Below are 23,429 nucleotides of genomic sequence, written 5' to 3'. Positions count from 1 at the left end.
ATAAAATCGTTATTTAGTTAAAAATATTTAAAAAATTGAAACTTTACCACTTTATCCCCTTTAGTTTACAAATCCCCTGCCCCTAGAGTTTGAAAATTTATATTTTTTCCCCCAAGGTTTCATTTTTACTTATCTTTCTCCGACAAGCTCTCTCTAACGAACAATTGACTTTTTTATCTGTTACAAACAACCGCCAATATCAACTGCAATGATAGCCCAAAGAACGACGTTTCCCGAAAGCTTTGCTGCTCTTCGTGACCAAAATCAGTGTGAACACGTTTCCCAAAGACAATGGACTTCGAAGATCGGCTTTTCGTGCAGATCTTTGTTGCAAAGAGCAGTGAACAAAGAGGCATGCGACAATCTTCATAAGCCAAAGAGAGAAGGGAGTAGACCAGGAGGGAGGACATCGAGGGAGAGAAATTGATGGAACTAAAGATATGGGGTGAAATTGAAAATTTTCAAGAAGCTGGGGTGGCAGGTATTTGTGAAAAATATGAGTGGTTGAAACTTGACTTAGAGGGGGGAACCTGTTTTTAAATCAGAAAAATATAAAATTAGGGGCATAAATAAAAATTTAAAACTGTAGGATAATTCTAAAATATTATTTGAAATAAAATTTATAAATAATAATAATTTTATTTCTAATATAATAACCAAAATTAATTGATAAATAAATATTTAAATTTTTAAAAATTTACAAAATATGAATTTGGTTTTCACCTAAACCTTTGGGTGAGAATAAGTCCTTTGGCCTTACAAGAATAAAATGATTGAAGCATAACAACCATAAAAAGGGAAGAAAGAAAATCATGCCAAAGTTGCGCCTCAATTGAAGGCAAATTTATGGGAATGAGACTAATAAAAGTCTAATAAATAAATAATAAATAGTCTTTGAAAATCTAACCCACCAAATTTAGATATTAATTATTTACTGCCTTTACAGTTGACCAAATTAAATTTTCAACCTCAAATATTAAGAACATTAAATGCATCCTTTTCAATTTCACCTAAAAAAGAAAGCAAAATAAATGTGCCATTCCACTTATAGGTAATTTTTATGAAATGTTAGTGATTATTTTATCAAGATCAAAGTTTTTGGTTTATTTTATGTAATAATTATGATATCAGCTATTCGATTTAAAATTTATTTTACCTGATATAATTAATTTTGATCGAATATAACGAGCTAATTCGATCAAAATTTCTCGTTAAAACAAAATTTTATTTTTTATTTTTAGCCACTCATAAGTAATTGATTAAAACTTTTTTATTGAAAGGTAGAATTTAAGTTTGCAATTTAGCAAGATTGCTTAGAAGAAGTTGAGTTTAGTGTGATTATTGTTTATTCAAGATTGAGTTTGGCTTTCGAATTGAAATCGAAAATTTGATAATCGAGCTTGTTGTTGTTAAGCTCTATGACTTTACATCTCCATTCGAGTGTAATACAATAAACCATTAGAATAGTAAAGTTATATACTTATACTCCCAAAATTTTATTTTCTCACTCTGAATACGAGATTAATTGATAAATCAACGGTGTTACATGCAGTAAAAATTTGGTATAAAAATCAACATTAACGTACATAGAAATTGATAGGGCAACTCAAAGTCCTCTTCCACATTACTATTTAAATTGCCCCATCAACTTCCACCTTTGTTAATACTGATTTCGATAGTAAAATTTTGATACATATAATATTTTTTTTAGTAAATATATAAGTTACAGTATTTAGTTACAATTTGTGAAAATGAATTCAAGTCAACTATTATTTTTACAAACTCGAGCTCAAATATTCAACTGTCAAATTTGTCAAATTTAAACTCGAGTTATATATATATATAACTATAATTAACTCAAACTTAGGCCCACCCTAGTTTATGCATCTTTGTATATATTTATAATTTATATATTATCTGGATAAGAGATTCCCCACACCATTATGCTCATTTATGCCCCCACAAACTTTAAATTCTTGTTCATATTGAAAGAGACATAAAGCAACCATTCATGTATATAAAAAAGGCCAAAAGACTTATTCCCACCTAGGATTTAGTATAAATTCAAATTTATATTCGTTAATTTTTAAAAATTTAAATATATATTTAATTTTATTATTATTATCAAAAAAAAATACATTTATATATAACGAATATTAGTTTTTCTTTCTTTCTCTCTCTGATAATAATTTGTCGTAACCGATTGTTAACATCTTCCTCTTATTTTGTTGATTGCTCTCACTTTCCCGTACAGCTGTCAAAATTCTTGTTCATATTGAAAGAGACATAAAGCGACAAATCATGTTTCCCAAAAATAATTCAAACATTAATATTATTTTAAGACAATCACGTACAATTACTCTTGCCACTAATCTTCGTTATATTTACTATACATGCCATTCAAATGTATGATTTATGGATTCCATAAAACGCCCATTGGCTTTGTGATAGTTGCTATTTATTAAGGTGGATCCCACTTTCATCCACCCGCCAGATCTAGTACTTGCATTTCATTATCCTACATTTAACCGTAGCGGAAAATACCCAAGTAACGATTTTTCAAAATTAAATTACCCTCTGAAAAGTTTCAAATTTTCAACAACTCCGAGGAGTGAACCCCACACGATTATTAGCCAAATTGAAATTGACACGAATGCCCTGTTGTTGTACGTTGCCTATAATTGACATAGACGACGTCGTTGGGGCGAAGGCAAAACAGAAAGTCCCAGTAGAGTCCACTGGGATGAGATAATTCTTGGCTGGTAAATCCAGGGAATTTCCACCCGTGAACTGAAACGACACCGTCGGCACAGTCACTCTAGATAATCCAGAAAAATCATAACACGTGTCGAATAATGCGTAGCCTTTTGTAGATTTTAATGTCGACGTGGATTTCACGAACGCGTCACGGAGTGCGTTATAAGCCTGAGTCGGTAACCGAGTTACGGCGGTTCCACAGTCGACAATGACTCCACCGTTGCCGGATTGGTCCAATTCGATAACGGACGGTGGGATTTGAACCCTCTGGCCTCCAACGCTGAACCCGCTGAGCCCCACGTAGTAGAATGTGTCAATTTTTGTACTTTTGAGCAACGGGGCTGAGACCGAGTTTGCGGGAAACGGCGAGTTGAACTCGAGATTACCCGATTTGTCCGAATTCCGATCAACCAAACAGTAAGAAAACGACGTCGCTTTAACTTGTTTAGTGAGTGAGAGCTCGCCACCACCGAGGCCAAGCAAACCGGCAGCTCCCACGAATAACCCTTCGTTGTCGTGACCACATCCTATAGCAACATTTTGTATGGCCCCGCTGTTCCCAAACGACACCGTTTCGGTGATAAATTCACCGACGGTGAAAGACCCATCGCCATAAGACACTTGATAGAGGCAGCTGCTTCCTCTACAAGCAGAAGTGTCGAGAGCTCCACACTGAGGAGAGTTACAAGAGACAGCACGATGCGTCGAGGACAAACTCGGGTCATAAATCGGGTCAGATTGTTGATAACAATCGGAACAAGGTTGACACTGAATCCAGTTAATGTCACTGCCAGTGTCGAGAACCATGTAGAACTGTTTAGGCGGAGACCCGACTCCGACCCGAGAGAAATACTCACCGCTCCCTTGGCTTATCCCAGACACGACGGGAGTGGACAAATCCTCGGGGAGGATCTGGTTCTCGAGGGGCTTGAGGTCTTGTCCGTTTATCCCATTGAGAGCGAGTTGGAGTTTAGTGAGGAGAGAATCAACTCGGGCTGAGTCACGGGCGAGTCGAGAGTGGAGTAAGGATTTGTAGTCTTTGTGCTGGGTTTTGAAGACAGTTTCACGAGAGTGAAGCGGCAGTGAAAACAAAGAAGAAGAAGAAGAAGAAGAGGAGTTGACTGAGGAGAAGGAAAGGGTTTGTTGAACGAGCGGTTCAATGGAGAGAATAGCGACTGTTTGCTGAAGAGCGACGGAGACATCGAGGAGGGATGTGGTGGGTTCTGGTGAGATGGTGCGAGAGACAGTGACGGTGGAAGCTAGAAGAAGACTGAAAGTGAAGACAAGAAAGTGGCTAGTTGAATACATTTTCGTTACAGAGAGAAAAGAAGCTGTGGAAGAAAGAAGAGTGAATGTGAGACAGACTCGGGGTCTCTCTTTATTTAAAGAGATTCGTTGGGTTCCATCACAAAACGTTAATCTTGCATGAGTTTAATAGTAAAGACGGTGGAAGAAAATTATGTATAAATTTATTTGAATAAAATAAGATAATAATTTATGAACGAATAATATGAATATATATTTTTGTATTTTATTTATTTAGTTATATATTATTATATTAAATTATATAAATAAATTTATATAATTTATTCATATATATATACAATAATTAATAAAATTATATATATAAATAAAATATATAAATTAGATATTATTACCTCAGTTTATATAATTTGTTTATACATATAATATTACTCTAATAATAAAATAATATTTAATCATATAATAACACATTATTTATGTACTTAGGTGTGTATTAAAAAATGTGTTCACATAAATTGCTCATTTAAAGTTTGTATAATATTGGTTAGAGTCGTATTATGTGTATAAACAACAAGATATAATTATGTAATTTGATAGTTAAAAATAAAAAATAAAAAATACTCAATTATACGATAATATATTATTATTTATATACATAATTTTATTATATTGGTTATATTAGTAATGATTAAAATTGGTTAAGTAACTTTTTTATTTATTATAATGACAATAATTGAAGAATAATTAAAGTATGCGGGGATTAGATACAAAAGAGTTTTTAAGGTGAATTGGTTTTAAGAGTTTATATTTACGATCTATTTATTGATTACTCTAAAAGTTTTTTTTTTCGATAATAAAGATTATGTTCATAGTTATTGGATAAATAAATTCAAAGTATAATAATTAAATTCATAATCATTAGATCAAGTAAGTTAAAGTTTTATAAAAGTGGTAAAAGTTTAAACTTAGATTTTTACTTTAAAAATTTTAATACTCTACTAATTTTGCTAACTTTTAAGGTCACTCTGAAAAAATATTTTAGTTAAGTGTAAAAAAAGTTTTTGAAATAATGTATCTCTTTTCTTTGTAACGAGAAAATCTATTCGAATTAGATTTTTATTTTCAAGATTAAATTAATTATATTAAATAAGATAAATTATAAGTTTAATCATCAATCGTATCAAAAGGTATCTTAAGAATGCCTTCCTAATACACTAAGGGGTAGATAAGAGAATAATTGTTGCTTTCTATGGTAAGCATAAGATATGAATTAAATGCATTGTGATAGGTCACCTTCTATAGGCAAGGGATTTTTACTTGTATACCGAGTTGTTGGTCATTATATTTAAAACTAATTACTTCTTCGATTATAAATTCGATCAAAAAGTAGTTTGACAATATGATATCCTTTTATCTTTTTTTTTAAAGAATAATAAAATCGAAGAAAAAACATTTTAATTTTAAAAAATAGAAATAATTAATAAAAAAAGCAAAATGGATTATGAAATTATAAAATAGAATTGATGGGAGAATTTTTTTTAAGATTATATTTGAAATCTTTAATTTTAATTTTGAAAATAGTTTTATAGATTCTTTTTTTTTTTTTTAAATTGCATTGAAAGTTTATTATATTAATCTCTGAAGTCCTAAGTTTTATTCTACATTTATTCTTCCTATGACACATATAGTATAATTGATATTTCAATTTTAACATTAGCACAATTCATACCTAAGAAGTTTAACTGACAAGTAGAATTAAATTCGAATCGAATCATACTTGAGAGTAATTAAAGTTTTTAAGCTTAGCTTATTTAAGAAAAATCGAGCTCGAGTTTGAATTAAGTTTTTACTTTAGTTCGTTATTAAAACAATGTCATTTTGATATATATTAATTAAAATAACATTATTGTATATCAAATTATTTAAGCTTGTAAGCTTGACAAGTTGAATATCATAAAATTCGTGTTTGAAAATATTAAACTTTTAAGTTTGAGTTCATTTGAGTTAAGCTTGTTTAAAGCTCATTCGAAGAGTTAAGCTCATTCAAGGCGAGCTTAAATAAGCTTGACTTGAATCAAACTCTACTTACAATGATTGTAATAACATTTTCAGATTATTCCGGATCAAAAAACTGTTTTTCAAATGTGAAGGACTCAAATGATATTGACACAATATGATGATATCTTTTTAACCTTCAAATATTCTTCTCTGCGTGACAGGAGGAGAGGGACAAAACTCTCGTGAAAGAAAAAGGGAGAAGGTAACGTTACCGGATAAAGAAGACAGAGACGGTAGTCAGCAATGAAGAGAGGCTCACGTCAAGCTTGCTGGCGGATAAGGGAGAACTTTGAATAGCATTAAAGACCGACAACAGAATTCCTCACCTAACTCTGCGGCCCGCCGCTACCAGGAATCCCGCAGACTGTACCGTACAGTCCGATTTAATTTTATAAACATTTAATTAGATTTTATTTTTTGGAATTTTGATCTTAAAAGTAATTTAATCTTTTGTGCAATTGTGCATTCCAACTTCCCTTGTAAATTGCAGACACTGCCTAAGGTTAGAGAGCGTGACAGAAACAATACATTGGTGTGTTAATAGCCAGAGTGTTTGTGATATTTGGTTATATGAGTGCATTATTTTTTTTTCATGGCGCCCCAGCCATAAAGCATGCGAAATAAAGTAGAGTAGAGGGGGTGACAACATTGAAGAAGGACTAGTCATCTTTACATAAACTAATTGAAGACTGGAGTTAATTCTTTGATAAATCTAAGACAAGACGAAATCAATGATACAAAATCATAACATGGATGCATACAAAGTTGATCTTGAAGAAGAAAGCTTCAGAAATGTTACGAAAACAAGTGAAAAAATTAGTTTGTGACAAAATACACAAAAAAAAGCCATGAAATATAATATGGGTATATAATGATCACATATAGGGTTAGATTCAAATCGAGTCAAGTTTAACATTGACTCAGTTTATATATAGCTGAGCTCGAGCTCATCGAGCTTGTGAAAGTCAAATTCAAACTAGGTTCGAAATCAGTTTGGTTCGTTGTTCGTTATTAAAACAATGTCGTTTTAATATATATTGGTCAAACGATATAATTTTATATCAAAAATTTTAATTGAAAAATTGGCGAGTAGCTTGAGCTCAAGCTACTCGCTAATTTTCGTTATTTCGTTAGAAATATTATTACAATATCATTATTTAACCAAATTTTCGTTAGAAAATATCAGTAACATAATAATGGACATAAGTTTTTAAATAGTAGATTGAACCATATTAAAAACCTTTTTGTGTTCGTTATTTTTTTTTATATATTTCATTTTATTTTATATTTGAAATAATGTCATTTCTGTAATTTTGTAAATTGAACAGTTTAAAAAATACATACATGAATTTCGATCTATTTGATGTGTATAAATTATTTCCACAATATAACTTACTACCATATACTTCGCTTGGATTCTATGAAAAAAGGGAGACTTCTTCGCATTTTTGGTGTTAAGATAGGAGATGAGAGAATTTGCTTTCCGTAATATTTTGTTACAACCTTATATAACTACAATTTGGGATAATAAATAAATATTACACCAATTATCATCAAGGTAATTTATATAAATGGATCACATCGATCCGTTATGGGTAGATCTAAATTTAATAATAATTTTATAAGATATATAGATGTAGATATTTACCCTCCTATAATTACGTGGAAAAAATGGCGCATGATATGTACGAAAATGGGGAAGCAAAATGGGGCTTTGACTTGTTTTGTAGCGTTACGTGTCTTTGAAAGTTTGATCCACCTGCCCTAATTAGTTATGATTTCAATTATTCCAACATAAGTATTTTACAGTATACAACAACATCTAATTATTTTTTTATTTAATATAATCTTTTTTAAAATAAAATTTATTTGATCACATGTTTGGTCTGTCAGCTAATTATTTTTTATAAAAAAAATAAATTTTAAATAAAAGTTATTTGGTTAGGGGTTTGGTTGAATATTTGGCCGATCGGCCAATTATATTTTTACGATTTTTTTGACAAAAATAGTTGGTTAAACGACGGCTACACACCATACCAAACATCCGACTAAATAGTTTTCGTTTACAAAGAGGTCAAACATTTATATTAAACGGTTGAAAAAATGGCTATAATAAGTAATAATTCAAAAATGCAAGTAAAATAAAGGCAGCCCAGTGTTACGTCCATTGTTATGATATGGCTGCATTGGGCCTAAACTTTCACAACTGACTATGTATATGGGAAGCCTGATGAAAAAGCCCAATTAAACCTCCTAAAAGCCCTCGTGCACGATAAATCACAATTCTCTGTTTTCATGAAGACCGATACTATATGTATTTTGAGTATATAAATAGATATATATTTATATATATTAATATATAATTGAATCTTATTTTACTTTTAATTTAAAATTACTTAATAATATAATGACACATATAAGTGTATATCATACATTGCTACGTATAGTTTTATTGTTTCATGAAATATGAAATTTTCTTTTAAACAATAGTTTATTTTTTGTTTTATTAGGTTTTAGTAAGAGTGTTCAAAATTATCTAATAATTAAAGTGTATCGATTTTTGAATAAAAATAGATTTTTTTAAAAGTTGGTTTGGATAATAATTGAAGAATATAGAAAAATCATTTTTCTAATTCGATTACCTTTTTATCTTTTTTCTAAGATCAATTAATCAAACTAAATCAATTTAAAAAAGAGAATGAACAAGAAATTAATAAAGTGTTGAAACTATTTTTAAAAAAAAAGAAAAAAAATGAAGTAGAATAATCTTTTGAAATTTGATTTGAAACTAGTTAATTAAAATTTTAATTTAATTAATTAATTAATATTTCTATTTAGCTCAAAATCAATTATTTTTTAAATTGGTTTGGTTTTAGTTTATAATTTTCTTTAAATAAAAAATTTGATTCGATTTAAAATATTATTTCCATTAATCACTTTTGAATAAAATCTAACATCAACTCAAATGGATTAATTATTATTTGTGATAATCAAAAGGGATAACTCGGTATTACATAAAAACTTAAAGGAGGGACATGTAATTATGTTATTTATCAGAGTGAATTTCGCTTTCATCAGCCAACTTTAACCATCAGATCTCCTGATCATAAATTTAAAGACTATGAAATTACACTTCATTTACACTTACGTATCACTATAAAAGACATAATTACCCTTAATTAGGAAGCTTTTGACTGCCCTTAACATTTATATGAAGCGAATCCCACACGTTCATTTGCCAAATCAAATGTGACACGTGTCCCTTGTTGTTGAACGTTCCCTATAATTTGCGGAGACGAATCTGTTGAAGCAAATGCAAAGCAGAAAGTCCCATCGGAATCCACCGGAATCAGATAATTCTCAGTCGGTAAATCAAGATATTTGTTTCCGGCAAATACAAATGACACCGACGGAACCTTTACGGTTGATAATCCGGATAAATCGTAACACGTGTCGAATAAAGAATAGGGTCCTGTGGATTTTAAGTCGCTTGTTTCATTTCGAAACGCGTCACGTAGAGCATGATAAGCTGGGGTCTGTAACCGCGATACGGCGGTGCCACAATCGATGATGATCCCACCATTGCCGGATTCATCCAATTCGAAAGTGGACTCCGGAATCTGAACCTTGTGGCCCCCGACGGTGAACCCAGTGAGCCCCACGTAGTAAAAAGTATTAGTTTCGTTGCTTTTGGATAACATAGTCGTGACTGAATCACTCGGTACAGGTGAGTTGAACTCGAGAGTACCTGTCTTGTTCGAGTCACGGTTCACCAAACAGTAAGAAAACGATTTCGTTTTGAGTTGTTTAGGAAGCGAGAGCGAGCCGCCGCCGAGTCCGAGTAACCCTGCTGCTCCGGTGAATAAACCTTGATTGTCGTGGCCACAACCCATAGTGACACTTTCCACGTATCCACTCTTCCCAAACGACAGAGTTTCGGTCATGAGATTGCCAGCTGTGAAAGACCCGTCACCGTACGTCACTTCGTAGAGACACTGGTCTCTAAGACAAGCTGACACGTCGAGCGCATCACACTGAGGAGAGTTACAAGAGAGAGATTTATAGGACGAGGAGGCGGACGGGTCGTAAAGCGGGTCGGATTGTTCGTAACAGTCAACACAAGGTTTACATTGAATCCAGTTGACGTCACTGCCGGTGTCGATCACCATGTAAAACTGCTCCGCCGGAGACCCGACTCCGATCCTAGTGAAGTACTCGCCGCTCCCTTGGCTTTCGCCGGACACCAGCGGGGCCGATAATTCGCCACCCTGAGTGAGCATCTGATTATCGGTAGATTTCACCTCGTCTTTGTTCAGAGCACGCCGGAGTTTTTTAACCAGAGAGTTAACTCGGGCTGAATCCCTTTCGAGTCGAGATTGGAGGAGGGTTTTGTAGTCTTTGTATTGGGTTTTATCGAGTATTTCTCTAGAATGAATAGGAAACGAGAACGAAGAAGAATTGAGAAAGGGTTGTTGTATCGTTTCTTGAGCAAATGGCTGAAAAGCTACGTCTGAATGAGCATTGAGGGTGTTGAGAATTTCAGTTGTTAGTTTAAGAGCAGAGGAGACATTGAGAGGAGATGTTGTAGAGGGAATGGTGCGGGAGAAAGTGAAAGAGATAAGAAGGGAGAAAAAGAAGAGGAGAGTGAAAAGAAAGAATGGTTTAGTTGTGGCCATTGTTAAGACTGAGAATGAGCATGAGACACTTGGGTTCCTGTGGGTTTATATTTAAAAGCTGAAAGGATTCAGATGGCGGAAAAGGCAATATGAAAATTAAGCTCACTGCTCACGTCAAGCGGCTTGTTGGCAGATGAGAAAAAAAAAGGAAAACCAGAGAGGCTTCAAAGGCTTAATTAAAGTGAGAAAAAGATTTCTAGGCTTAAATTATGAGATTTTTTCCCGCTGGGTATTTAACTGGGAAAATGAACATAAGAAAGCATTGATTATAACAGGGTTATTTGCCATAATTAGAGTTGGATTCAAATCAAAGTTTGAGCTCAGCTGAATTTAAGCAGAGTTGTGTTTGAGTTTGAAGTTCGGTTTAATATGGTAATCAAATAAAAAATAACTAAAACGATGTCATTTTAATCGTATTAGTCAAAATAATATTATTTTAAACGGTTTGTATAAAAAAATTATAAGCTTTAAGCTTGGGGAGTCGAATACTTTTAAAGCTAGAGCTCGAGTTCATTTCAAATTCGTTCGAGTATAACTCAAACTCGATCTAACTCAATTCGAATATAACTTAAACACTCAAAGGTTGCAATTGAAGATCATAGCAAGCGAGGGGGCATTTAGGTCATTTATTTAGGGGGTTTAATTATTATATAAGATTTTGTAATTGACTAGGTTTAATGAAGAAATGTGAATTCACGTGCAAAAAGTCTTTAATTCTAAAGATTAGTGTTGAATTGGCATACGACAAACCATCTCAAAATGTGAATCAAAAGGAAGATGTTGTGTCAAATATTCATATTGTGAATATGTCATTTCATATGTCAATTGTTTTAAATTAGAAATTTTGCATTATAAATAAGAAACATGTTGCTCTTTTTACATTATCATGTTATTTTAACTAATAAGAGTTAAACATGTAGACAATCACTAGGGCTGGATTTGAGCTTATCGGGCTTGTACTCAAATTAAAATTTTAATTTAACTTACTATTAAAATGATATCATTTTAATGTATGTTAGACAAAATGATGTCATTTTGTATTAAATTTTTTAAATTCGTAAGTTTGATGAGTTTAATACTTTAAAACTTGAACTTGGGCTCAAAAATATTAAGCTTTTATGTTCAAACTCAAACTTGCTTGAACTAAACTCGTTTTAGGCTTGTTAAAATCGAGTTTGAATAAGCTTGATTCAAATCCAGTCGTAACCATCACAATTAAATTCTCTCTAATTTAATTCTTTTTTAGGGTTAACATTATAAAATTTTATTTTGTTCATACTTATGGTTATAATTGAGCTAAGTCAAGCCAAGTATTGTTTGTTTCAAACTTAGCTCAATTAGGTTTGCGTAATACGCAAGTTCAACAATCTCAAGGAGTTGTAGAATTGCGACAAGAATTGTTTACTCGAGTTTAACTCAAATTTTTTTAATTAAACTTGATAACTTATATATTTATAGAGTAAATTCAAAGTTTAGCTTTGAGTTGTATATGTGAAATTTAAAATTCGAAGGATCAGATAAAATTTTTCATAACAATAGTTGGGTATATGTCAGTTTTAGGAGAAAAATAAAAAATTTTAAAAGTTTAAGTATAATATATCATATTTTAAAAAACTTACCGATTATATTTGAATTAAACTTTAAACTTACAAGTTTAATTAATAAAAAAACGATAAATTTGAGTTTAATTTGATAATAAAAAGTTTGTCAATCCAACATGATGAGATGTGTCAAATCAACATCAAATGAAAATACTTAGTAAACCTAAGAGCACCTTGATTTACTTCATCTCTAATCTCTTGTATAGATGGGGAAGAATGAAAAACAAGGAAGATAGGAACTTTGTAATTTTTCAACAATCATTCTAGAAGCATAGTGTGAATAGAAGGTAAAATATTCAACAAAGGAGCAAATTTAGCAACAACTCACCTATTTGTAAACAAAATTACGCATTATCTATTTATAGCCGAAGGTTCTATCACAAATGGGAAGTTGTTGACTTTAATCTAATTACAAAAATTAAGAAACATGTTGTTCTAACAAATTATAGAGTAATATTATACGTGCGTATTTTTAGTATATAAATAGATACATATTTACGTGTTTTATTATAGGATTGAATGTTATTTTATCTTTAATTCAAAATCAACTAATTACGTAATGACATATATTAAGTATGTATTCACCACTCACCAATTGGTGAGTCATGACACAACATGACTTACAAACAAGATACAACATACCATATTCGATTTGATTAGGACTGGATTCAAATCGAGTTAAGCTCAAGCTTGACTCGGTTCATATATAGTCAGCTCGAGTTCGAGCTCAAGCTCGGCTAAGTCCGGCTCATTTCGGGCTCGAATTGGACTCGACTCGTTTTTCGTTATCAAAATAACATCGTTTTTAATATATATTGGTCAAAACAATGTCGTTTTGTATCAAAAATTTTAATTAGAAAATCTGACAAATAGCTCGAGCTCGAGCTCGGTTAAGATCGACTTGTTTTGGGCTCGAGCTAGCTCGATTTGAATCCAACCCTAGGTTTGACACAACTCACTATGAGCCATTAAATAAGACAACTACTAGAATTATATATTAGAAATGAGCACTAATTACTAAAATTTGGTGTTTACTCTAATAAAATATAATTACTATTTATTAATCTTGGCAAAACTTTGTATCAAGAAAAAAAAAAAAGAGATTTTTTTAAGCAATATTATGATTAAAAAAATATGATAAAGTATTTATAGATTAATAAATCCATGACCTAGTGTTGCATGATATAAGTATAAAGTTAAATTTACCGTTGTTACAATTATATTCAGAAGACTGTAGTACAAGTCACCAAATAAATTAATTGAAATTTTGAAATACCAACCTTATTAAATAATTTTAATAATTAAAGAGAGGCTATTTCATTAATTACATTGATTATTTTGGATAGCTAGCTTTAGAGGATAGAAATTATTGATTTGGTCCCTGAAAAAAATAAATTAGACTAAACTTAAGACTTTGCATCATTGCTTCGTCTTTTTTAGTTAGGTTTGTCCCTTTCAAGGTGATACATTTTCATCCTATAAATACGTAAATAATATGTGTTAGGTCAGATGGGTTAGCTTTGGCATAACCTACGTATCTGTAGGTCATACTAGGCCCGATGTCTGTACAGTGACAAACCTTTATATCAAATTGACTTACAAAAATATATAGGTTTATAGTATGATCCATACTACAACAAATTATATTGTATCGAACCCTTAATAAGCTGACCTCAAGCATTTGACAAGTTGACCCGTTAATTATATATTTTTAATTTTTTGTTATAACTTTTAAATTATTTATATTAATTTTTTAGTTTTTTTTAATAAAAATAATGACAAATAATTAATAAATTTACATTCCCCACATTATTTTTTGGTTTTCCTATAAAATTAATAATAAATTTTGTTATTACTTTTTAATTTTCAATAATATTAATGAATATTTTTGGGTTTTTTATGTAAATTATTTGTATTCCTTATATAATAATAAATAAATAATAACAAATTTAAAAAATTATACATAGTATTGTGTTGGCATCGGACAACCCACAAGTCGAATTTCATGGCCCATAACACAACTCATATGTGTCATAAATTGCACAGTATGTATTAGGCCCCTGTGGATCAGGTTAAAAGGAGACTGAAACTAATTTAGTTCATTTGATATGTCTAATCATATTTATTATTTAAAATTAAACTTAGTAGTGAAATTTTGACGCAACTTTATGCAAAGATCATAATTACCTTACTACCCCTTCTTGCCTCTCATTCTAATTTTGTTCTCTTTTTCCAATTGTAAGATGAAGGTGAAAGTTGTTTGTGAGAATGCTAGATTACAACCTACCGGCCAAGCAAAATGTTGTCATCAGACCTAATGTGGCCGGGTTTACTAAAAAAAATAAATAAAATTTAACCTCTTCTTTCAAAAGGTGAATCCGGAAATAAATAAATTCGAAGTTTTATTTTATATTCTCGAAATTAAAATGGGCATATAATTAATTTTTAAAATAATAAATAAAAATAAAAAAACATTTTATTTATTTTTTGTTGTAAACATAGGAGTCGAAGCCCTCAGTCTTCCACTCAGCTCTCGCGGGCCAAGCACGGTCAAGGCTTAACTAAACCAAAACCCTAGACAGCCAGAACCTCTGCAAAGTTAAACCATCTCTCCCTTCCGAAGCTCCAGTCATGTATGGAGGAGGTGAGTACTCAAACAAACTTCCAAACTTCCGCATCTTCGGTGTCTTCTGAATTTATTCATTTATCCTTTTTTCAATTTTTTGAACTTTCAATTTTTTTTTAATGCAGATGAAGTATCGGCTATAGTTATCGACTTGGGCTCTCACACCTGTAAAGCCGGTTACGCCGGTGAAGATGCTCCCAAGGCCGTCTTTCCTTCTGTAAGTCCCTGTTTTATTTTATTTATTGCATAATAATATTGTCCGTTGGCGACAATGTGATTCGTTTGGAGAATAATTTTTGATGTATTGTTCGGCTTTTTTATTGATTTTGAGTTTGTTAGTATGATTATTTGTTATTTTATGAAAATTGGGTTGTATGGTTCGAATTCTGTTTGTTAAAATGCAGTTGTGTTGGAATTTGAATTTTTGTCTTGATGTTCTTAAAGGTTGTTGGGTCAATTGATCAAATGGATGTTGATGACTCTGGAAATGCTGAAAGAAATAGCGGTTCTGGTATGGATTCTAAGAACAATGTTGATTCGAACAAAGGGAAGGGAAAACGGAAATTATATGTAGGAACTCAATCCTTAGGATATCGCCGTGATCATATGGAGGTCAGTTTGTTGATTATCTTTTTTTTTTTTTCTTTTTTTTAGCCTGAAAAGTTTAGTTATGAAGTTTTTGATTTCTTATTTTCTGTGTTATCAGGTTTTATCACCCTTTAAGGATGGAATTGTTGCTGACTGGGATATTGTGGATAGTATATGGGATCACGCACTTAGGTAACTGCTGTTTGTCCTGGTTTATCTTTCAGTTATGGTTTTTATTATTGCGTTTTGGAATTGAAGTGAAACCTAAACTTCAAAATCCATTGCCTAGATCCTGTATCTGAGTTTGGAATTTAACTACAATTCCAAGAACCTCAATTTTGTAAATCCAAGTCCACATGAAAACTAAAGAATGATAAGCATACATCAAATATTTTATGGCTCTAGAAATAAAGTGTATATGCAAATTCCATTAACGAACAGTTATTTTATTCAAAAAGTATTTCTTGAAAGTAAACTGAAATTAGAAAAAACCAACCTGACGTATGAATAGAGTTTGATCCAATCAATAGCAATTTAAGGTATTAAATTCCAATTCCATGCTACCAGACGCAATGTAGTGTAAAATTTATATATCCTGTCAATTATTTCTGAATTCACTGGTACTAATTAGTTATTACTTTTTTAGGGAATGTTTGTTAGTTGACCCCAAAGAGCATCCAATGCTACTTGCAGAACCATCTTCAAACACTCAACAACAGAGAGAAAGGTGATTTGCCACTCTGAAGTTTTCTTTTACTGGTTTGTGATAAAAGCATAGTTTCTACTATTCCATCATCCTTATATATTTTCCAGTAATTGTTATCATTACGATTCGCAAGTTGCCTATTATGGCGCTATGTAGGATTCATGTGTTAGAGATGTGACCTTCTTGACAGCTTATACTACTCTATTAATGTAGATTTTAGTTTTTGTTTATATATTGTATTTTATAGTTTTTAATAGCAAACAATTTGAAGTGACTCGGATAAAGGTAATGTTTCTTTTTTCAAGGCCTGTTGTTTGGGGGTTGCTTTTGAAATTACATTTCAAGCCTTCCATTATGCCTTTACCTAGATTCTTAGGTGGGTTACAGGTATTCTTGTTTATCCTTTTCTTGACAGCTAGTTCACTTAAGTGGATACTCTTTAATGTATCTGGTTAAAAATATGCTTATATATATTTGTGGTGCAATTGTGCTGTTTAGCTGGTTATCAAGTTTAGTTATTTGTTGGTTTGTGGCATATTAGTTTTATGTCCTGTGTTGGAGTTTGACTTGTTACATTCTGACAGGGCGGCTGAGCTGATGTTTGAAAAGTACAAAGTTCCAGCCTTATTTTTGGCAAAGAATGCTGTATGTCTCTAGGCTACTGTGTCTCCATAACTTTAATACTGTACCAACTTTTTTTTACTCCACTTAAAAATTTCTATTTAAAATTTTTGCTGTTTCCATTTTCTGTTTTGCTTTTGGTGTGTGATTGTTGTATCTTATGATGCCAGGTTCTCACTTCTTTTGCATTAGGGCGTGCTACCTCTCTAGTTGTTGATTGGTATGATCTAGAGACTTATTGGATGTCATTTCAGTTCTTTTGGATTAATTGATGCAGTTGGTTCTGTTTCCGTGTTGCTACTGCTGCCCTTTAGTTTCTATCAGCTGTTTTTCTACATTGCATGTCTTTTTAGCTCAATTCAGTGTGAGCAACTTCTTGCAATTCCATTATACCAGGATTTTTGAAAATAAAGGATGAATCCATTCATTAGCTAGGTCTTAGTTATAGGGTATATATCTTATTTGAAAATAATGTCCTTATCGATTTCAGTATTTTGATGTCAACCCCACTTAATAGTTGCAAATAGATAGAAAAAACATATTTCTTTTGTTGTTTACCAGTTTCAGTGGCGGTTTACTATGTTGTTGCTTCTTTTAGGAAGTTTAAAATTATCATAGTTTTCCAGACTGTTGACAGGGATAAAGATTCAGTTTCTTTATAGGGCTACTTTGGCTAATTAGTATTAAATATTTGGTTTATGAAATTCCGTGAAATCATTGTTTCTGTGTTATAACTGTGCATGTTGCATTTAGAATTGTTTCATTTACATGATACAGCAGCAAGGTTTGCTATGTCATACTTTGCAGTATTTCCATCTACTTGTCATGTTTTATTTTTTCGTAAAAGCTACGTTTATTTTAGCATGATGAATGTTATTATTCTTAATCATTAACTTTTTCAGTGGTGGAGGGTCAACTACAGTGGCCCCAGTACATGATGGATATGTTCTTCAGAAGGTATTTTTCATGTAGCTATTTAATTCCAACTATAAGCCAAACTTTTCTCTTGACATAGGCATCCTTTCGTAATGTTTGAATAAATCATTTCTTGTAAAAATTGTACTACTATAAGAAGGGAGTATACTATTGAGTTCTTTCACAATTCCGTCAACCCTTTTTGGGTTTCAGCTGATGGAAAATATAAAATTGTCCATGTCATATTAGAATTTTGTTTATTATGTTCCCTTGGTTCTGAAATATATTATGTTTCATTGATCACCTTTGTTTTCTTTTTCCTAACATGCATATCTAGTTAGCTCTTTCTGATGGTCATTTTTCTTTTAGCGTGTTTTTGGACTGACCATTCTTTTCTTTTCTCTGCTATTCATTTTTTTTTTGTATATAAGGCAGTTGTGACTTCTCCTATAGGAGGAGAATTTTTAACTAATTGCTTGATGCAAAGCTTGGAGAGCAAAGGAATCACAGTAAGTGACTAGATCAATGTGCTTTCATTTTTGAGAGGTGAATTGATTTTCAAGAGATTCAGATTGATATTTATTGTTCAATTAAAAAATAAATTCTTACATGGTTTCTGCAGATAAAACCTAGATACTCTTTCAAGAGAAAAGAGAGTCGTCCTGGTGAATTTCAGGTCTTATTCTAATATCAGTGGCAATATTTTTTGGTTCATGTAGTTCATTGATTCTGTTTTAGCTTATTTTTCTTGTAAATATTTGAGCATGGCGTTACAATTACTAAATTCAGTTAGACGTGGCCAAAAAAAGTTTGTATTCAATCATGGTGATTTGATAAAATATTCTTTCTGAAATAAAAGTTCCATGCAATTGACTAATTGAATAAATACAAGGACATTGAGATGAAAGGAGTGATGAATTTCCAAAAAAATTGGAGACCACTGAGAGTATTCTAAACTTTACATTTCATTTGAAGGTATTATTTAGGTATTTGTTAGTGGACTGCTTGTTCACTCATGTACAGCTCCTTTTAATTGATGCATTTTTCTTATGTAAATATAAAATGGCTATGCCTAATTGTGGGGCTGATAAGAAGACTCTGTGTGTTGTTTGCTAGTTCCTTAGCAGATGAGTTGAGGTCTGGAGGAGTTCAAGAGCAATAATAGTGCCTTTTTCTAGGAGAGAACCATTTCTTGTCATATTAAATTATTATGTTGTATTTTGAAAATTTAAAGTAATTTAAATGGTTGCATTGTGGTGACTATTAGTTTCTCCCTGTTACTTTAAGCAACCGTTGCATTCCTTTCTTTATTTTCTGATTGTGATTTGACTTTAAGCTTAATTGAACTTTGTCATTTGTTAACTTAATACACTTATCGTTATTTTGTTATCTATGTCTTTTGACATTTTTACTTTTATATTGTTATATTTTACAGATAGTAGACCTTGATTTTCCAAATACCACTGAAAGCTACAAACTCTACTCTCAGGTTATCATTTATCAGAGTATTCCCATTTTGACATCGTTTCTGTTTACTGTACTGCTGACTGTTAGTCTGTGGCAGAGGGTGATTGCAAGTGATATCAAGGAATGTGTGTCTCGAGCTCCAGATACTCCATATGATGGTTTGTGGTCCTTTCATCTGTTTCATGTTCAGCTTCTCATACTTATTTTCTTGGCTATTATTGTGGCTCTTTCAACTTAATTATGTACATATATCTCCTTATCTGCTGGAAGACATATAGCTAATGCATGTATGTATAAATGATGGTAGCCATTTTGATAATATGGTGGTTTTATGTTCATATAGAAATAGAAGTGGTGTATGATGGTAGTGATAGTAGCAACTATGATTTGTGGTGATGATGGTGGTAGTGATGGTGGTTGGATGATGTCGGTAGTAATTGTTGAAGTGTTCCTGTTTGTATATGTTGGAATATAGAAGTCCCACATTGGGATGAAAAATAATAATGAAGGTGTATATATTGTTATGGGTATCCAAGTTAGATTGGCTTAAGTTATTTTAGCAATTGGAGCCCAAAACATGTTGAAGCCCAAATATATCAAAGCCCATAATTAATAAGTGTTGAAGTAGTTAGATTTTGAAGTACAAAAATGGAAAAAGAAGCAAAGAAAATTTTCAGCATTCAACATTTGGTATAAATAAATGAATCAGCTTAACTATTTATTGACTTGTTTGAATGAAGGTTAGACATATGATGCATTATCAGATCCACTTAGATATTTGGTGATGCTTAAAAAAAAAAAAAAAGAACAGTATCAAGTATATGTAAAATTATTAGGCATTGAATTTCATTTTTAAGTGCTGAATGTGGTTATTGAACACCCAAGTGTCATATGAGTTACATTGCTTATATCCTGAAAATTATTAAGCCAAATGTTATAAAAAATGTTCTTGGACACTCCTTTTCTTGACAATTTCTATAGCTTTGATGATACTAGGCACTCTGATATTTAGATTTTTCTTTACAGAAAGTGCATATTCAAACATTCCAATGACCCCGTATGAGCTTCCTGATGGCCAGTAAGTTCCTTGCAATATGACTATCTAAGTTTAAATTTGTAATGTGATACTCAGGTTACAATGTGCCTAGTTTTCTCTGCCATTTGCTTTCTCAATTGCCTTTCATGGATATACAAGGCAAATTGTGGAAATTGCAACCGTGCTGTATTACCCCGATTGGGTGCTTGATTGGCTTTGATTTTCTTTTTGGGATCATACTTATGATGACGTGATGCAGTATCTTTTTCTTTCATGATGCAGAACAATTGAAATTGGAGCTGATAGATTTAAGATTCCTGATGTTCTCTTCAATCCATCCTTAGTTCAGGTTGGTGACTCAAAAACTGATGAGATTATTACTCTTAACCCATCATACTTTAATATTTTATGACTGGGCATTTTCTTCTGGGTAATGTAATTTGCATTGGACTTGTATTTCTCGAGCTGCTGGTGGTTCATGATTTGGTGCTTAGTTTTAGTTGCTGGTTTCAGTTTATCCTCGGTTCTTTCATGTTTTTGTTTTTCATTTTCTACCAGACAATTCCGGGTATGGAGAATTATGCAGACATTGCTTCTTCCTTCCGTGGTTTGCCACAAATGGTAAATTTATGAAATGTTAGCTGACTTGTATTTTGGACCTTTACTGTTGTAATATTGTTTCCCATTTCCAGATTTTGTTTAGTAAGTTTTTTGTCAATTTTGCAGGTTATAGAGAGTATTAACAGGTGTGATGTGGATATTCGAAGAGAATTGTTTAGCAGTATACTGGTAAATCAAAGATTTTTTTTGTTTTTGTTTTTGTCTTCGAATAACTTAGATAAACAAATTTCTATGCCGTTTTAGTAATCTTTTTAACAAAAGCAATATTTGGAAGTTATAGCACAAAAAGATGCATGCATATTCACAAGGATTTTTGTTGCCTAAATTTATACTGAAATATGCACAGGGATTTTCTAATGATAAAAAATGCCTTGAATATTGTGAATATATATCGTGAATTCATGCCTGCCACTGGCAGATTAGGAGCCATGTTACATGCCTTCCTGAGTTGGATATATCTAATATTAAAAGGAAAAATCACTTATTCCATTCCTATTTGGCACAGTTTGCTTAAATATGGTAGAATTTCCTTCGGCATGATATGTGAAAATGGATATTCTCCTTAATTATTAACAGTGAATACATAGAATAGCCAGGACGGTGGCAATCAAGCATTGTTGAGTGATATGTTTTCCTTAACAGGACATTGTTTAATACTGACATGACATGTTTTGCTTTTGCCTTCAGATCCTGGAACTGATCTAATTCTTTATGTTTCTCCTTTTACTACAGCTTGCCGGTGGGACAGCATCGATGCAACAGTTGAAGGAACGTCTTGAGAAAGACTTGCTAGAGGTACTGCTTAATGTGATCTTTATATTATTTGTTTTTGCTCTTTTAACTCCTTCGATGTTTTCTTCACCTTATCATTTACTAATGCAATTGATGTGGCAAGACCATTTGTTATCCTTCAAACGGTAAATTCTAGTCATAGGAAATAGTTCAGTTACAAATGCCTTAATCATCATGCATCAACTTGTAGGAGTCTCCTCAAGCTGCAAGGGTCAAAGTAGTAGCCAGTGGAAATGCAACAGAAAGGAGATTCAGGTTACGTCATTTTCACTCTTTCTTTCCCTGCCTTTCTGCTTTCACATATATATGGAAATCGGTTGATGGGCACATTCACTCTGCATTTACTTTTTCTACCTATTTGAGCATTGGGTTTGAAAATTTTTTTTCGGTGGTTTGTAATGAAAGTTCTAGCCAAAAGATGGCTAGAATAATTTGCCTTTTTTATCAAGTTATTGGCAATTTTATACTCATGTTTGCCTTAATCATTATCATGCTTTTTAAGAGCTCCATTACCATGTTTCCACGTTCTTATTGAAAGGCTAAATGGAGCTTGGTTCCAGTCATCTTTGTAGAACTCTTTACCGGTAGTCAATAATTGTGGACTATTTCACTTACATATTGGTTTTCATACGTGAAACAGTGTTTGGATTGGAGGGAGTATATTAGCATCCCTTGGTTCATTCCAGCAAATGTGGTTTTCTAAATCCGAGTAAGTTGCCTTTTAGATCCGGTTTCTCTTCCTCTGCAGTTAATTATGCAGTACCATAAAAGCATGCCCTATTATTGTGCTTGTACGTTTTTATTTTCAAACTAAAATAACAGTAAGCAAACGATTTTCATTATCCCTGTAAGTTAATCTTTTAAATCACATGCGATTTGCAGGTATGAGGAGCATGGAGCTTCATATATACAAAGGAAATGCCCTTAAGATGATTTTGGGACACCTGTAATTCTGAAAAACTCTCGTGATTTTAAAGCACATTCTGCCGACTGTCCTTCTTAGGTTTCAATTAACTTCTCGATCCTCTAGGTGTGTGCTGTTTTAGCTTTTAGGCCAATGTCTGCTTATATCAGAAAGCATTAAGTTGTGTATCATTATTCTGTGAAAAAGACTTGGTTGATAATTTATTGCTTTGAACTAGGTGCGTGAGTGATTGATAGCTTTTTAAACCATTATTATACTCTCCCATATTCTTAGGCGCATATTAGTTTTTGTTATTAGTCATACGTGGGGGTGTTAAATGGGTCGGGTGAACCTATTCAAAGCATGGGAAAACGATTCGGCCCGCTATTTGTAATAGCCAGGTCAGGCCCATGGACGAGTCTAACCTTGGGTTCAGACATAAAACCCATGGGTTGATCCAGCCTAATACTGTTTTCATAATTATTAAAACAATTAATTAATTAATTAATAAGTATAATATAAAAATTAACTTTTATATATATGATTACGTCGTGAGTCTCATATTTTCTATGGGCCACTGGACGCTTAAGGTTCATTATTGTAAGGGCTCAGGTTGGGTTTGATCTAGCTCATTTTCACCTCATATGAGTTAATAACATCAGTTATAATAATTGAATTATTTATTGTATTTTATATAAAAATTCTAAATTTCTATATTATATTTTCTGTGATACGGTTTTTTATGAAATAAAATAATAAAAATTTTAATTGAGACGAAATCTCTTATAAAATATTATA

The 23,429-nt window shown here is 32.0% G+C and overlaps 3 protein-coding genes across 3 annotated transcripts; 1 reads left to right on the top strand and 2 right to left on the bottom strand.

The window, feature by feature from the left end:
* Positions 1-2,304: 2,304 nt before the first annotated feature.
* On the bottom strand, positions 2,305-4,132 carry LOC123203921 (protein ASPARTIC PROTEASE IN GUARD CELL 1-like). The gene has a single exon (XM_044620410.1). The coding sequence runs from the start codon at positions 4,063-4,065 to the stop codon at positions 2,596-2,598; it is 1,470 nt and encodes a 489-aa protein (XP_044476345.1). The 5' UTR covers positions 4,066-4,132; the 3' UTR covers positions 2,305-2,595.
* A 4,897-nt stretch (positions 4,133-9,029) lies between these two features.
* LOC123204156 (protein ASPARTIC PROTEASE IN GUARD CELL 1-like) lies at positions 9,030-10,883 on the bottom strand. Its single transcript, XM_044620737.1, has one exon. It carries the CDS (start codon positions 10,752-10,754, stop codon positions 9,279-9,281), a length of 1,476 nt encoding a protein of 491 aa, XP_044476672.1. The 5' UTR covers positions 10,755-10,883; the 3' UTR covers positions 9,030-9,278.
* A 3,974-nt stretch (positions 10,884-14,857) lies between these two features.
* On the top strand, positions 14,858-22,868 carry LOC123204862 (actin-related protein 4-like). The gene is made up of 20 exons (XM_044621667.1): positions 14,858-14,999; positions 15,107-15,198; positions 15,426-15,593; positions 15,688-15,761; positions 16,216-16,296; positions 16,860-16,920; positions 17,067-17,116; positions 17,799-17,853; positions 18,243-18,320; positions 18,434-18,487; positions 19,247-19,300; positions 19,376-19,436; positions 20,305-20,356; positions 20,597-20,663; positions 20,873-20,935; positions 21,041-21,103; positions 21,668-21,730; positions 21,918-21,982; positions 22,368-22,436; positions 22,610-22,868. The coding sequence occupies exons 1-20, from the start codon at positions 14,987-14,989 to the stop codon at positions 22,653-22,655; spliced, it is 1,329 nt and encodes a 442-aa protein (XP_044477602.1). The 5' UTR covers positions 14,858-14,986; the 3' UTR covers positions 22,656-22,868.
* Positions 22,869-23,429: the final 561 nt, after the last annotated feature.

Source organism: Mangifera indica, chromosome 20 (assembly GCF_011075055.1).
Source record: "Mangifera indica cultivar Alphonso chromosome 20, CATAS_Mindica_2.1, whole genome shotgun sequence".
In the NCBI taxonomy this organism is placed as follows: Eukaryota; Viridiplantae; Streptophyta; class Magnoliopsida; order Sapindales; family Anacardiaceae; genus Mangifera; species Mangifera indica.
The sequence above is the reverse complement of the archived record's forward strand: the minus strand, read 5'-3'. Positions and strand labels throughout refer to the sequence as shown.